This window comes from Oncorhynchus tshawytscha, linkage group LG21, assembly GCF_018296145.1.
Source record: "Oncorhynchus tshawytscha isolate Ot180627B linkage group LG21, Otsh_v2.0, whole genome shotgun sequence".
Classification (NCBI taxonomy): domain Eukaryota; kingdom Metazoa; phylum Chordata; class Actinopteri; order Salmoniformes; family Salmonidae; genus Oncorhynchus; species Oncorhynchus tshawytscha.
This window is the reverse complement of record NC_056449.1, coordinates 37,547,501-37,560,860: the sequence shown is the minus strand read 5'-3', so window position 1 is coordinate 37,560,860 and position 13,360 is coordinate 37,547,501. Positions and strand designations below refer to the sequence as shown.

At 45.5% G+C, this 13,360-nt stretch overlaps 1 protein-coding gene across 1 annotated transcript in view; it reads right to left on the bottom strand.

The window, feature by feature from the left end:
- Positions 1–4,828, bottom strand: part of LOC112238133 (transforming growth factor-beta-induced protein ig-h3) — a 34,272-nt gene extending 29,444 nt beyond the window's left edge. Inside the window, exons 1-2 of the mRNA XM_024406722.2 lie at positions 4,650–4,828; positions 4,260–4,358 (exon numbers count right to left, since the gene is read on the bottom strand). Coding sequence (XP_024262490.1) covers positions 4,260–4,358; positions 4,650–4,765 — 215 coding nt within the window. The 5' untranslated portion in view covers positions 4,766–4,828. The remainder of the gene's footprint in view (positions 1–4,259; positions 4,359–4,649) is intronic.
- Positions 4,829–13,360: the final 8,532 nt, after the last annotated feature.

Sequence of the window (13,360 nt, the reverse complement as noted above, 5' to 3'; positions counted from 1 at the left end):
GGTAAGTAACATTATATAAGGTAGCATTGTTTAAAGTGGCTAGTGATATATTTTACATCATTTCCCATCAATTCCCATTATTAAAGTGGCTGGAGTTGAGTCAGTGTCAGTGTGTTGGCAGCAGCCACTCAATGTTGTGTGTTAACTATTTAACTGTACTAGAATGATTAAAAGGCAGCAAAAATTTTAAATATCGGTTATCGGTATCGGACAAAAATGTCATATCTGTGAATCCCTTTTTGAAATCTTTTTTTTTTTTAAACGTTCTGTGATTTGTTTTTTGCTTGCCTGGCCTAACAGGACAATCTAATAGTCCCAAACGTGCAAACCCCTGCACATCCGGCACTACAGACAGGCTAAAGGATACAAGGATTAGAAATATTCTACATAGTATTTTAACTCAACGCTCTCTTGTCTGTCTCTGTCTGGAAATGTAATTAAATCCAAACTGATAAAAGCTTTTTGAAACCTTTGTTGACACAAGCCCAGGTTTGTCCTTTCGAGCGCAACTCTCAATCTCCCAGTCCCAGCCCTCTCAAATTGACACAGTTAGGCCGAGCTTGCTATGGAAAAAGTACATTTTTCATGGCTCCCTTATGAATGATTAGTGTGCGTTTAGGGACGGAAGTCCCTCAACAGTACCCTCTAAAGCCATCATTTCCTCCAAACATCCCAGCGCCCACAGCAAAGTTTCTCTTCCTCTTCAACTTTCATGAGATTTCCAATGAAAGAAACACTGTTCTGAATCGCCAGCAAACGTCTCCCGTTACAAAAGACATCAAGTTTGTGTCTGTGGTAAAAACAATTCTACAGGAAACATCATGATCATGTCACAATACTCATCAAGGGAGATCAAATGACAAGAAAAATCCAGGAACAGAAGACTCTATCTCTCACACAACTCACACAACAAGACCCACTTATTTTAAATAGCGAATGCCTGTTTTCTTAACACACCCATTCCCATGCACTGCAGGGCAAGGCAGTATAATGGTGCATTGGTCGACACACGACTTTCCCATGCCACACAAAACCTACAACACAATCTGTCTACGGAATGTTAGACAGAGCAATAACCAATAGCATCTTGCCCCCTGCAGGGACGTTAACATTGACGTTGATCAAACCACCGCTACTGTGGAAGGCTGTCAGTGCCTTTACTGCCCAGGGTCCAGGACAGGGCCTATCTGGAAGATTGATGTTGGTAACCTGAGTTGTCCTTTTACCCTCAGAGGTGGTCAAGCTGTTTAACACTACCCGGACTGATTGATTAGAGAGACACAAGGTTTCCATTATCTACTGTGTAACTACCTAGCTAACCCAGTTATTTGTCTCCCCCAAAACTAACTCCCTAACTAACCCCAACTAATTACCTAGCTAACCCAGCTATTTATCTCCCCAAAACCCAGCTATTTATCTCCCCAAAACTAACTACCTAGCTAACCCAGCTATTTATCTCCCCAAAACTAACTACCTAGCTAACCCAGCTATTTGACTCCCCCAAACTAACTACCTAGCTAACCCAGCTATTTATCTCCCCAAAAATAACTACCTAGCTAACCCAGCTATTTATCTCCCCAAAACGAACTACCTAGCTAACCCAGCTATTTGACTCCCCCAAACTAACTACCTAGCTAACCCAGCTATTTGACTCCCCCAAACTAACTACCTAGCTAACCCAGCTATTTAACTCCCCCAAACTAACTACCTAGCTAACCCAGCTATTTATCTCCCCAAAACGAACTATTTATCTCCCCATACTAACACTAAAACGTATCAAACTTCCAGTCCATGTCAACGTCACAAAAAGAGAAGAGGACTCAGCAACAAAGCGGACGATTCAATGATTCATGGACGAGTCATTTCCTAAGTCATTTCGCAATTTTACATCAAACTAAGATTTTTGGTGCAGTATTTCCAAATGAAAAAAAATGTGATTGAAAACGAGTCGTCTCACGTTGAATGACAACAACGTCTTTATTGAAGAATCGCTACTGTTGACGAATCACCAACGGATGGGTGTAAACCTTGGCTACTGACTTCGGCTTGCTTCAAGAAAATGTTGTGTGCCTTTTGGTTACTGGCCCAATGCTCTAACCACTAGGCTACCTCCCGCCCCTACACTCTAACCACTAGGCTACCTCCCGCCCCTACACTCTAACCACTAGGCTACCTCCCGCCCCTACACTCTAACCACTAGGCTACCTCCCGCCCCTACACTCTAACCACTAGGCTACCTCCCGCCCTACACTCTAACCACTAGGCTACCTCCCGCCTCTACACTCTAACCACTAGGCTACCTCCCGCCTCTACACTCTAACCACTAGGCTACCTCCCGCCTCTACACTCTAACCACTAGGCTACCTCCCGCCTCTACACTCTAACCACTAGGCTACCTCCCGCCTCTACACTCTAACCACTAGGCTACCTCCCGCCACTACACTCTAACCACTAGGCTACCCTGCCGCCCCTACACTCTAACCACTAGGCTACCTCCCGCCCCTACACTCTAACCACTAGGCTACCCTGCCGCCCCTACACTCTAACCACTAGGCTACCTCCCGCCCCTACACTCTAACCACTAGGCTACCCTCCCGCCTCTACACTCTAACCACTAGGCTACCTCCCGCCCCTACACTCTAACCACTAGGCTACCTGCCGCCACTACACTCTAACCACTAGGCTACCCTGCCGCCACCAACACTCTAACCACTAGGCCACCTGGACCATTAAGTCATTAACATTTTTAGAAGATTTTCTCTCCCAGGACTGTTGGGACATCTTGCATAATAGCAGACTATACATCCCAAATGGCACCCTATTCATCCCAAATGGAACCCTAGGGTCCCTGGTCAAAATAAATAGGTTTCTGGTTTAAAGTAGTGCACTATATAGGGAATAGGGTGACAATTGGGACACACTCACTGTCTCATCTACACTGGCATCAGACTGTCCTGGCAGGACCCAACGACCGAAGGAGAAGTTCTCTCCCATTTCGAACGTACTCACTGTCTCATCTCCTCTGGCATCACACTGTCCTGGCAGGACCCAACGACCGAAGGAGAAGTTCTCTCCCATTTCGAACGTACTCACTGTCTCATCTCCTCTGGCATCACACTGTCCTGGCAGGACCCAACGACCGAAGGAGAAGTTCTCTCCCATTTCGAACGTACTCACTGTCTCATCTCCTCTGGCATCAGACTGTCCTGGCAGGACCCAACGACCGAAGGAGAAGTTCTCTCCCATTTCGAACGTACTCACTGTCTCATCTCCTCTGGCATCAGACTGTCCTGGCAGGACCCAACGACCGAAGGAGAAGTTCTCTCCCATTTCGAACGTACTCACTGTCTCATCTCCTCTGGCATCACACTGTCCTGGCAGGACCCAACGACCGAAGGAGAAGTTCTCTCCCATTTCAAACGTACTCACTGTCTCATCTCCTCTGGCATCACACTGTCCTGGCAGGACCCAACGACCGAAGGAGAAGTTCTCGTAAAATGATGAAGAAAAAGCATTGCCCACTTCAACATTCTGGTTACCAACTGAACCAATCTTAACAAGGTTTTGAAACCTCGATCCCAGCAGATGATTGAAAACAGACCTCACTGCATGTCATTTTACCACAGCGAGTCATTATGGTTAGCGACTTAAATAGTTGGGCTACTGATTCAGGAAGGAATTCCACTAATGTGCTCTTTAAAACTGTCACCTTCATCATACTTAACTCTTTGAAGATAGAGATTTTATGCAAGCTGATGTTTGGGACTAATTTGAGCATAACTCAAAGTCAAATCAATTCCTTCTCACTGAATGCCATTTACTGCACCTCTATGCTATGGTTACCTCCCAAATCAGTTGGTTTCTGTCCTTACCCCCTGCTGCTTCCAGCAGAATAGAGGTGAAGGTTCAATGTTTTCACTTGACAATCTTAGTTGGGAGTTCTCCTTCATGAAGCCCACACTAAAGAAAAATTCCTCATTTAAACCAGTGGAAAACTCAGAAATCCTTCTTAAAATCTATTGTTTGCGTATCTAAATGAACAATAAAGACAGTGGTCTGCTCAGCACAAATTACAAAGAAAGTTTGGGCTCCTCATCCTTTCTGATGAAGGACATCCTATCCATCCACACTAGATTTATAGTCTACACCAGTAGGCTAAAATACAAAATATATTGACGCAACATGTTATAATAAATCAACTCACTGTCGACCATTTAAAATGAACACGCACGTTAATAACATGTTTATATTACACTCACGTTGGTTTGCCGCAGATCTTGCGATGGTACCATTGCTTGCAGTTGGTGAAGTATTTCTTATCGGTCCCTTGTATCTTTTGCATCGCGCACACGTTTGGTCTAAAAAGAGATGAGAGAATATTTCATTGCGTTTTATTTTTTTTTAGCGGCACATTACAGTAGACAATTGTGAGTTTGCCCATCACATCGAATTACTTGTTCACTGTACTACAAAGCAGTTGTGAAGCACAACAAAGTATGCCATTAAAAATCAGTAGGCGTAGTAAGTCATATATTTTCTAACATAAAACATTAATCATCCTTCGTAATTATACGTCATGTTTGCTTGAAATTGCATAGCGCAAAACGTTCTAAGGGCACACCATATTTTGAATAAGTAAGCAGCCTTACCCATGCTGCCTGCCTCTTATCCTGCTGTGCTGAAGAACTGATTGGTAGGGTGACTTTGCCAAACAAATCGTTGCAATCAAGGTGATCGCCAAAGTGAATAAAGTTAAGTGCTGCATTTTTTTGACCTTTTCCCCTTATTCCGTCCGCCTCCGCACTCCAGACAAGACCGAGGACGACGCGACCCATGAATATATAGTGAAGGAAACCGTTCTGGGGAGGGGCGTGGGGAGTGAGCCAAGATAGGCGTGGGGAATTAAAACCTTTTGCACAAAAAAAGAAAATAAGAAAATAGGTATAACTAACGGAGTCAATCTTATTTTACCACAAATACAGTAATGATATGGAAAGAAAATATATTAATTTATGTGAACAAATATATTTTTTGAGATACATTTTATTGGTCATCAAATTAGTCCCAAATGCAATGCCATCCCTCAAATTAGTCCCAAATGCAATGCCATCCCTCAAATTAGTCCCAAATGCAATGCCATCCCTCATCTGAGACATGAAGACCAGCATCAGCTCCTCAAGCTAATGCCTGGGTCAGGCATTAGATACATGGATATTTCACCTTCTGAGGACATCCACTGTAGAGTATCATCACCAGGACATCTAGCTTTCTGAGGACATCCACTGTAGAGTATCACCACCAGGACATCTAGCCTTCTGGGGACATCCACTGTAGAGAGTATCATCACCAGGACATCTAGCCTTCTGAGGACATCCACTGTAGAGAGTATCACCACCAGGACATCTAGCCTTCTGGGGACATCCACTGTAGAGAGTATCATCACCAGGACATCTAGCCTTCTGAGGACATCCACTGTAGAGAGTATCATCACCAGGACATCTAGCCTTCTGAGGATATCCACTGTAGAGAGTATCATCACCAGGACATCTAGCTTTCTGAGGACATCCACTGTAGAGAGAATCATCACCAGGACATCTAGCCTTCTGAGGACATCCACTGTAGAGAGTATCATCACCAGGACATCTAGCTTTCTGAGGACATCCACTGTAGAGAGAATCATCACCAGGACATCTAGCTTTCTGAGGACATCCACTGTAGAGAGAATCATTACCAGGACATCTAGCTTTCTGAGGACATCCAGTGTAGAAAGTATCATCGCCACGTCATCTAGCCTTCTGAGGATATCCACTGTAGAAAGTATCAAAGCCAGGACATCTATTTTACCACAGAAATTCTCAGTTTGACCTGAACAAAGTTTCTCAGCCAATAGTTTCAGTCATTGGCTTGGACTGGGAACCCTGGACTGGGAACTCTGACAAAACTGCTTTTTGTTAATACATCTGTCTCACCCACACCCAGAGTGTTTCAGCAGGGATGAGTTCATTGCTAACTTGTATTGTCTTCCTCTGACCCTATTGCGTGGGCTGAGTCACTGGCTTACTGGTGCTCTTCCACGCCGTCCCTAGGAGGGGGGGCGTCACGTCGTGCCAGGCTTTTTTCACTATTCACGACTTTGAGTGGGTTGAGTCACTGACGTGATCTTCCTGTCCGGTTTTGCGCTCCCCCCAGGGCTCGTGCGGTGGGGGAGATCTTCGTGGTCTATACTCAGCCTTGTCTCGGGGTAGTACGTTGGTGGTCTGTTGATATCCCTCTAGTGGTGTGGGGGCTGTGCTTTGGCAAAGTGGGTGGGGTTATATCCTGCCTGGTTGGCCCGGTCCAGGGGTGTCGTCAGACAGGGCCACAGTGTTCCCCGACCCCTCCCGTCTCAGGCTCCAGTATCTAGGCTGCAGTAGTCTATGTGCCGGGGGGATAGGGTCAGTCTGTTATATATGGTGAAATTCTACACTTGAAGGCAATAAAATCACAGATTAATGATTTCTAGTAATATTATGCACATTTATGAAAAATGCATCAAACTATTCAAGAGTGAATCCAAATATGTTTTAGTAAAAGGATAATGATGACACAAGCTAACAGTGATAGGGAACATACTAGATTACACTGCCAGGGTTAGTTACACTGCCAGGGTTAGTTACACTGCCAGGGTTAGTTACACTGCCAGGGTTAGTTAGACTGCCAGGGTTAGTTAGACTGCCAGGGTTAGTTAGACTGCCAGGGTTAGTTAGACTGCCAGGGTTAGTTACACTGCCAGGGTTAGTTAGACTGCCAGGGTTAGTTACACTGCCAGGGTTAGAGTTAGTTACACTGCCAGGGTTAGTTAGACTGCCAGGGTTAGTTAGACTGCCAGGGTTAGTTACACTGCCAGGGTTAGAGTTAGTTACACTGCCAGGTTAGTTAGACTGCCAGGGTTATTTAGACTGCCAGGGTTAGTTACACTGCCAGGGTTAGAGTTAGTTACACTGCCAGGGTTAGTTAGACTGCCAGGGTTAGTTAGACTGCCAGGGTTAGTTACACTGCCAGGGTTAGTTACACTGACAGGGTTAGTTACACTGCCAGGGTTAGTTAGACTGCCAGGGTTAGAGTTAGTTACACTGCCAGGGTTAGTTACACTGCCAGGGTTAGTTAGACTGCCAGGGTTAGTTACACTGCCAGGGTTAGTTACACTGACAGGGTTAGTTACACTGCCAGGGTTAGTTAGACTGCCAGGGTTAGTTACACTGCCTGGGTTAGTTACACTGCCAGAGTTAGTTAGACTGCCAGGGTTAGAGTTAGTTACACTGCCAGGGTTAGTTACACTGCAAGGGTTAGTTAGACTGCCAGGGTTAGAGTTAGTTACACTGCCAGGGTTAGTTACACTGACAGGGTTAGTTAGACTGCCAGAGTTAGTTAGACTGACAGGGTTAGTTAGACTGCCAGGGTTAGTTAGACTGCCAGGGTTAGTTACACTGCCAGGGTTAGTTACACTGACAGGGTTAGTTAGACTGCCAGGGTTAGTTAGACTGCCAGGGTTAGTTAGACTGCCGGGGTTAGTTACACTGCCAGGGTTAGTTACACTGCCAGGGTTAGTTACACTGCAAGGGTTAGTTACACTGCCAGGGTTAGTTAGACTGCCAGGGTTAGTTAGACTGCCAGGGTTAGTTACACTGCCAGGGTTAGTTAGACTGCCAGGGTTAGTTACACTGCCAGGGTTAGTTACACTGCCAGGGTTAGTTACACTGCCAGGGTTAGAGTTAGTTACACTGCCAGGGTTAGTTAGACTGCACGGGTTAGTTACACTGCCTGGGTTAGTTAGACTGCCAGGGTTAGTTAGACTGCCAGGGTTAGTTACACTGCCAGGGTTAGTTAGACTGCCAGGGTTAGTTAGACTGCCAGGGTTAGTTACACTGCCAGGGTTAGTTAGACTGCCAGGGTTAGAGTTAGTTACACTGCCAGGGTTAGTTAGACTGCCAGGGTTAGTTACACTGCCTGGGTTAGTTACACTGCCAGAGTTAGTTAGACTGCCAGGGTTAGAGTTAGTTACACTGCCAGGGTTAGTTACACTGCGAGGGTTAGTTAGACTGCCAGGGTTAGAGTTAGTTACACTGCCAGGGATAGTTACACTGACAGGGTTAGTTAGACTGCCAGAGTTAGTTAGACTGACAGGGTTAGTTAGACTGCCAGGGTTAGAGTTAGTTACACTGCCAGGGTTAGTTACACTGACAGGGTTAGTTAGACTGCCAGGGTTAGTTAGACTGCCAGGGTTAGTTAGACTGCCAGGGTGAGTTAGACTGCCGGGGTTAGTTACACTGCAAGGGTTAGTTACACTGCCAGGGTTAGTTAGACTGCCAGGGTTAGTTAGACTGCCAGGGTTAGAGTTAGTTACACTGTCAGGGTTAGTTAGACTGCCAGGGTTAGTTACACTGCCAGGGTTAGTTAGACTGACAGGGTTAGTTACACTGCCAGGGTTAGTTAGACTGCCAGGGTTAGAGTTAGTTACACTGCCAGGGTTAGGTAAACTGACAGGGTTAGTTACACTGCCAGGGTTAGTTAGACTGCCAGGGTTAGTTAGACTGCCGGGGTTAGTTACACTGCAAGGGTTAGTTACACTGCCAGGGTTAGTTACACTGCAAGGGTTAGTTACACTGCCAGGGTTAGTTAGACTGCCAGGGTTAGTTAGACTGCCAGGGTTAGTTACACTGCCAGGGTTAGTTAGACTGCCAGGGTTAGTTACACTGCCAGGGTTAGTTACACTGCCAGGGTTAGTTACACTGCCAGGGTTAGTTAGACTGCCAGGGTTAGTTAGACTGCCAGGGTTAGAGTTAGTTACACTGCCAGGGTTAGTTAGACTGCAAGGGTTAGTTACACTGCCTGGGTTAGTTAGACTGCCAGGGTTAGTTAGACTGCCAGGGTTAGTTACACTGCCAGGGTTAGTTAGACTGGCAGGGTTAGTTAGACTGCCAGGGTTAGTTACACTGCCAGGGTTAGTTAGACTGCCAGGGTTAGAGTTAGTTACACTGCCAGGGTTAGTTAGACTGCCAGGGTTAGTTACACTGCCTGGGTTAGTTACACTGCCAGAGTTAGTTAGACTGCCAGGGTTAGAGTTAGTTACACTGCCAGGGTTAGTTACACTGCGAGGGTTAGTTAGACTGCCAGGGTTAGAGTTAGTTACACTGCCAGGGATAGTTACACTGACAGGGTTAGTTAGACTGCCAGAGTTAGTTAGACTGACAGGGTTAGTTAGACTGCCAGGGTTAGTTAGACTGCCAGGGTTAGAGTTAGTTACACTGCCAGGGTTAGTTAGACTGCCAGGGTTAGTTAGACTGCCAGGGTTAGTTAGACTGCCAGGGTTAGTTAGACTGCCAGGGTTAGAGTTAGTTACACTGTCAGGGTTAGTTAGACTGCCAGGGTTAGTTACACTGCCAGGGTTAGTTAGACTGACAGGGTTAGTTACACTGCCAGGGTTAGTTAGACTGCCAGGGTTAGAGTTAGTTACACTGCCAGGGTTAGGTAGACTGACAGGGTTAGTTAGACTGACAGGGTTAGTTACACTGCCAGGGTTAGTTAGACTGACAGGGTTAGTTACACTGCCAGGGTTAGTTACACTGCCAGAGTTAGTTAGACTGCCAGGGTTAGAGTTAGTTACACTGCCAGGGTTAGGTACACTGCCAGAGTTAGTCACACTGCCAGGGTTAGTTAGACTGCCAGGGTTAGTTACACTGCCAGGGTTAGTTACACTGCCAGAGTTAGTTAGACTGCCAGGGTTAGAGTTAGTTACACTGCCAGGGTTAGGTAGACTGCCAGGGTTAGTTACACTGCCAGGGTTAGTTACACTGCCAGGGTTAGTTAGACTGTCAGGGTTAGTTAGACTGACAGGGTTAGTTAGACTGACAGGGTTAGTTACACTGTCAGGGTTAGTTAGACTGACAGGGTTAGTTATACTGCCAGAGTTAGTTAGACTGACAGGGTTAGGGTTAGTTACACTGCCAGGGTTAGAGTTAGTTACACTGCCAGGGTTAGTTAGACTGCCAGGGTTAGTTAGACTGCCAGGGTTAGTTAGACTGCCAGGGTTAGTTAGACTGACAGGGTTAGTTATACTGCCAGAGTTAGTTAGACTGACAGGGTTAGGGTTAGTTACACTGCCAGGGTGCCAGCTACAGGATCTAGACCACATTTCAACTAACTGCACAGAGCTCTGCTGTCTGCCCTGTCTGTCCGGTCTGCCCTTGATGGGTAGAATTTGGGCAAATGGAACAAGACACATTCCAAGGTGTTTCCCTCAGACACGGCTTCAGCTTTTATGCCAAACAGAAAACTTTTAAAGCCCTCAAGATCCAGCGAGGGAGACTGGGAGTGGCTGCAGCTTTGATGTCAACCCTGAAGTTGACTTAGGTTGCTGTAAAGTAATACCTCTCTACCGCTACAGCCTTGGTTCTTCCTCACACTGGAGCTAATAATTAAATTAATGTTGATTTAGGTCTACCACACAAATATTTGACTGAACACACAGGAGGTCTTGCCAAATCGACCAAGGTGACCATGAAGCATTTGGTTTCTAGAGGGTCCAGCAAACAAGGTAGACTAAAGCTTAAAGTCCAGTCAGTCAGAGAAACTTTAGGAATCATTTCTACCCAGCTGTAGGATCCTGTAGATTCCAGTGTGTGTCAGGTATGAAGGACGCAATAAATCCACAACACCAGTCTCTAAAAGACCTCTCTTGTTCCCCTCCATACCATTATAATGCTTCATTGACCAAAAGGTATTTTATACTAGCTCACTTTCACACAGAGAGAGGGGGAGCAGGGAGGTTGGAGGGTCAGAGGTCAGGGGTTAGTTCCTCAGAGAGAGAGAGAGGGGGAGCAGGGAGGTTGGGGGTTCAGGGGTTAGTTCCTTGGAGATAGAGGGAGGTTGGAGGGTCAAGAGTTAGTTCGGGGAGGTTAGAGGTTTGGGGGTTAGATCAGGATGGTTGGAGGGTCAGAGGTTAGTTCAGGGAGGTTTGAGGGTCAGGGGTTAGGGGTTCTGATCAATATTAGTAGACTACAGTGCATTCGGAAAGTATTCAGACCTCTTGACTTTTTCCACATTTTGTTACATTTCAGCCTTATTCTAAAATTGATTAAACAGTTTTTTTTCCATCATCAATCTACACACAATACCCCATAATGGCAAACCAAAAACAGGTTTATAATTTTTTTCTCACACATTTATACAAATTTAAAAATGGAAATATCAGATTTACATAAGTATTCAGACCCTTTACTCAGTACTTTATTGAAGCACCTTTGGCAGCGATTACAGCCTCGAGTCTTCTTGGGTATGACGCTACAAGCTTGGCACACCTGTATTTGGGGAGTTTCTCCCATTCTTCTCTGCAGATCCTCTCAATCTCTGTCAGGTTGGATGGGGAGCAACTCTGCACAGTTATTTTCAGGTCTCTCCAGAGATGTTCGATCGAGTTCAAGTCCGGGCTCTGGCTGGGCCACTCAAGGGCATTCAGAGTCTTAGCGTGCATTGTCTTGGCTGTATGCTTAGCGTAATTGCCCTGTTGGAAGGTGAACCGTCGCCCCCAGTCTGAGGTGCTGTGTGCTTTCGATCAGATTTTCATCTCTTGGTACTTTTCTCTGTTCATCTTCCCTCGATCCTGACTAGTCTCCCAGTCCCCGCCACTGAAAAACATCCCCACAGCATGATGCTGCCACCACCATGCTTCACAGTAGAGATGGTGCCAGGTTTCCTCCAGGCGTGACGCTTGGAATTCAGGACAAATAGCTCAATCTTGGTTTCATAAGACCAGAGAATCTTGTTTCTCATGGTCTGAGAGTCCTTTAGGTGCCTTTTGGCAAACTCCAAGCGGGCTGTCATGTGCCTTTTACTGAGGAGTGGCTTCCGTCTGGCCACTTGACCATATTTGCCTGATTGGTGGAATGCTGCAGAGATGCTTGTCCTTCTGAAAGTTTCTCCCATCTCCACAGAGGAACACTGGAGCTCTGTTAGAGTGACCATTGGGTTCTTGGTCACCTCCAAGGCCCTCCAAGGCCTTTCTCCTACGATTGCTCAGTTTGGCCAGGCGGCCAACTCTAGGAAGAGTCTTGGTGGTTCCAAACTTCTTCCATTTAAGAATTATGGAGGCCACTGCATTCTTGGGGACCTTCAATGCTGCAAAAATGTTTTGGTCTCATAGCAAAGGAACTGAAGACTTATGTAAATAAGGCATTTCTGTTTTTCATTTTCAATACCTTTTGCAAACATTTAAAAAAAACTGTTTTTGCTTTGTCATTATGGGGTATTGTGTGTAGATTAATGAGGGGAAAAATGCATTTAATACATTCTAGAATAAGTCTGTAAGACCTCTTCCTTCCTATGTGTTCTAGAGTGACCTTTACACATAGGAGTCATTAGACAAAGGGGTCTTCTGTACTGGTAAGTTTAGTTAACTCCTTAAGGAACCCTCAAGGAGCCTACCATTAGTCCTTAAGGAGCCTACCATTAGTCCTTAAGGAGCCTACCATTAGTCCTTAAGGAGCCTACCATTAGTCCTTAAGGAGCCTACCATTGTCACGCCCTGGTCTTAGTATTTTGTGTTTATATAATTATTTGGTCAGGTCAGGGTGTGACATGGGGTTATTTTGTGTTGTGTTGTGGTATTGGGGGTTTTAGTAGGTATTGGGATTGTGGCTGAGTAGGGGTGTCTAGCATAGTCTATGGCTGCCTGAGGTTCTCAATCAGAGTCAGGTGATTCTCGTTGTCTCTGATTGGGAACCATATTTAGGTAGCCTGGGTTTCATTGTGTGTTTGTGGGTGATTGTTCCTGTCTCAGTGTGTTTGTATTCACCAGACAGGCTGTATTAGGTTTTCACATTTCCGTTTGTTGTTTTTGTATTTGTTCGTATTTTCATTCATTAAACATGTATCGAACTAACCACGCTGCATTTTGGTCCGACTCTCCTTCGACGGAAGAAAGCCGTAACAACCATTAGTCCTTAAGGTCCATGGATCTTCTGTGATATCTCAGAGGTACACCGGCTCTGGCAGCCAAAGCAGTCAAATACTCCATCTAAACGTGAATCAATTCTCAATTGCGGTACGGTTATAGAAACATAAATCCCTCTACCTTCATATTACATAAAAATTATTTCACAAATGCAAAATCTACACTTACTGTTTTAACCGGATTTAACCGGATATATCACAGTTGCAGATGACAGTATTTTTTCAGTGCCAACATATTTCTGGAGGTCCTTCTTCCACTACACACAGGAGCATGCTAGATAGCTAAGTAGCACAAGTGGCCCCTCTGTCTTCTGCCTGTCTTCCACAAACAAGCCCTGTAACATGGAGATATGGCCGTGAGGGAACACTAACC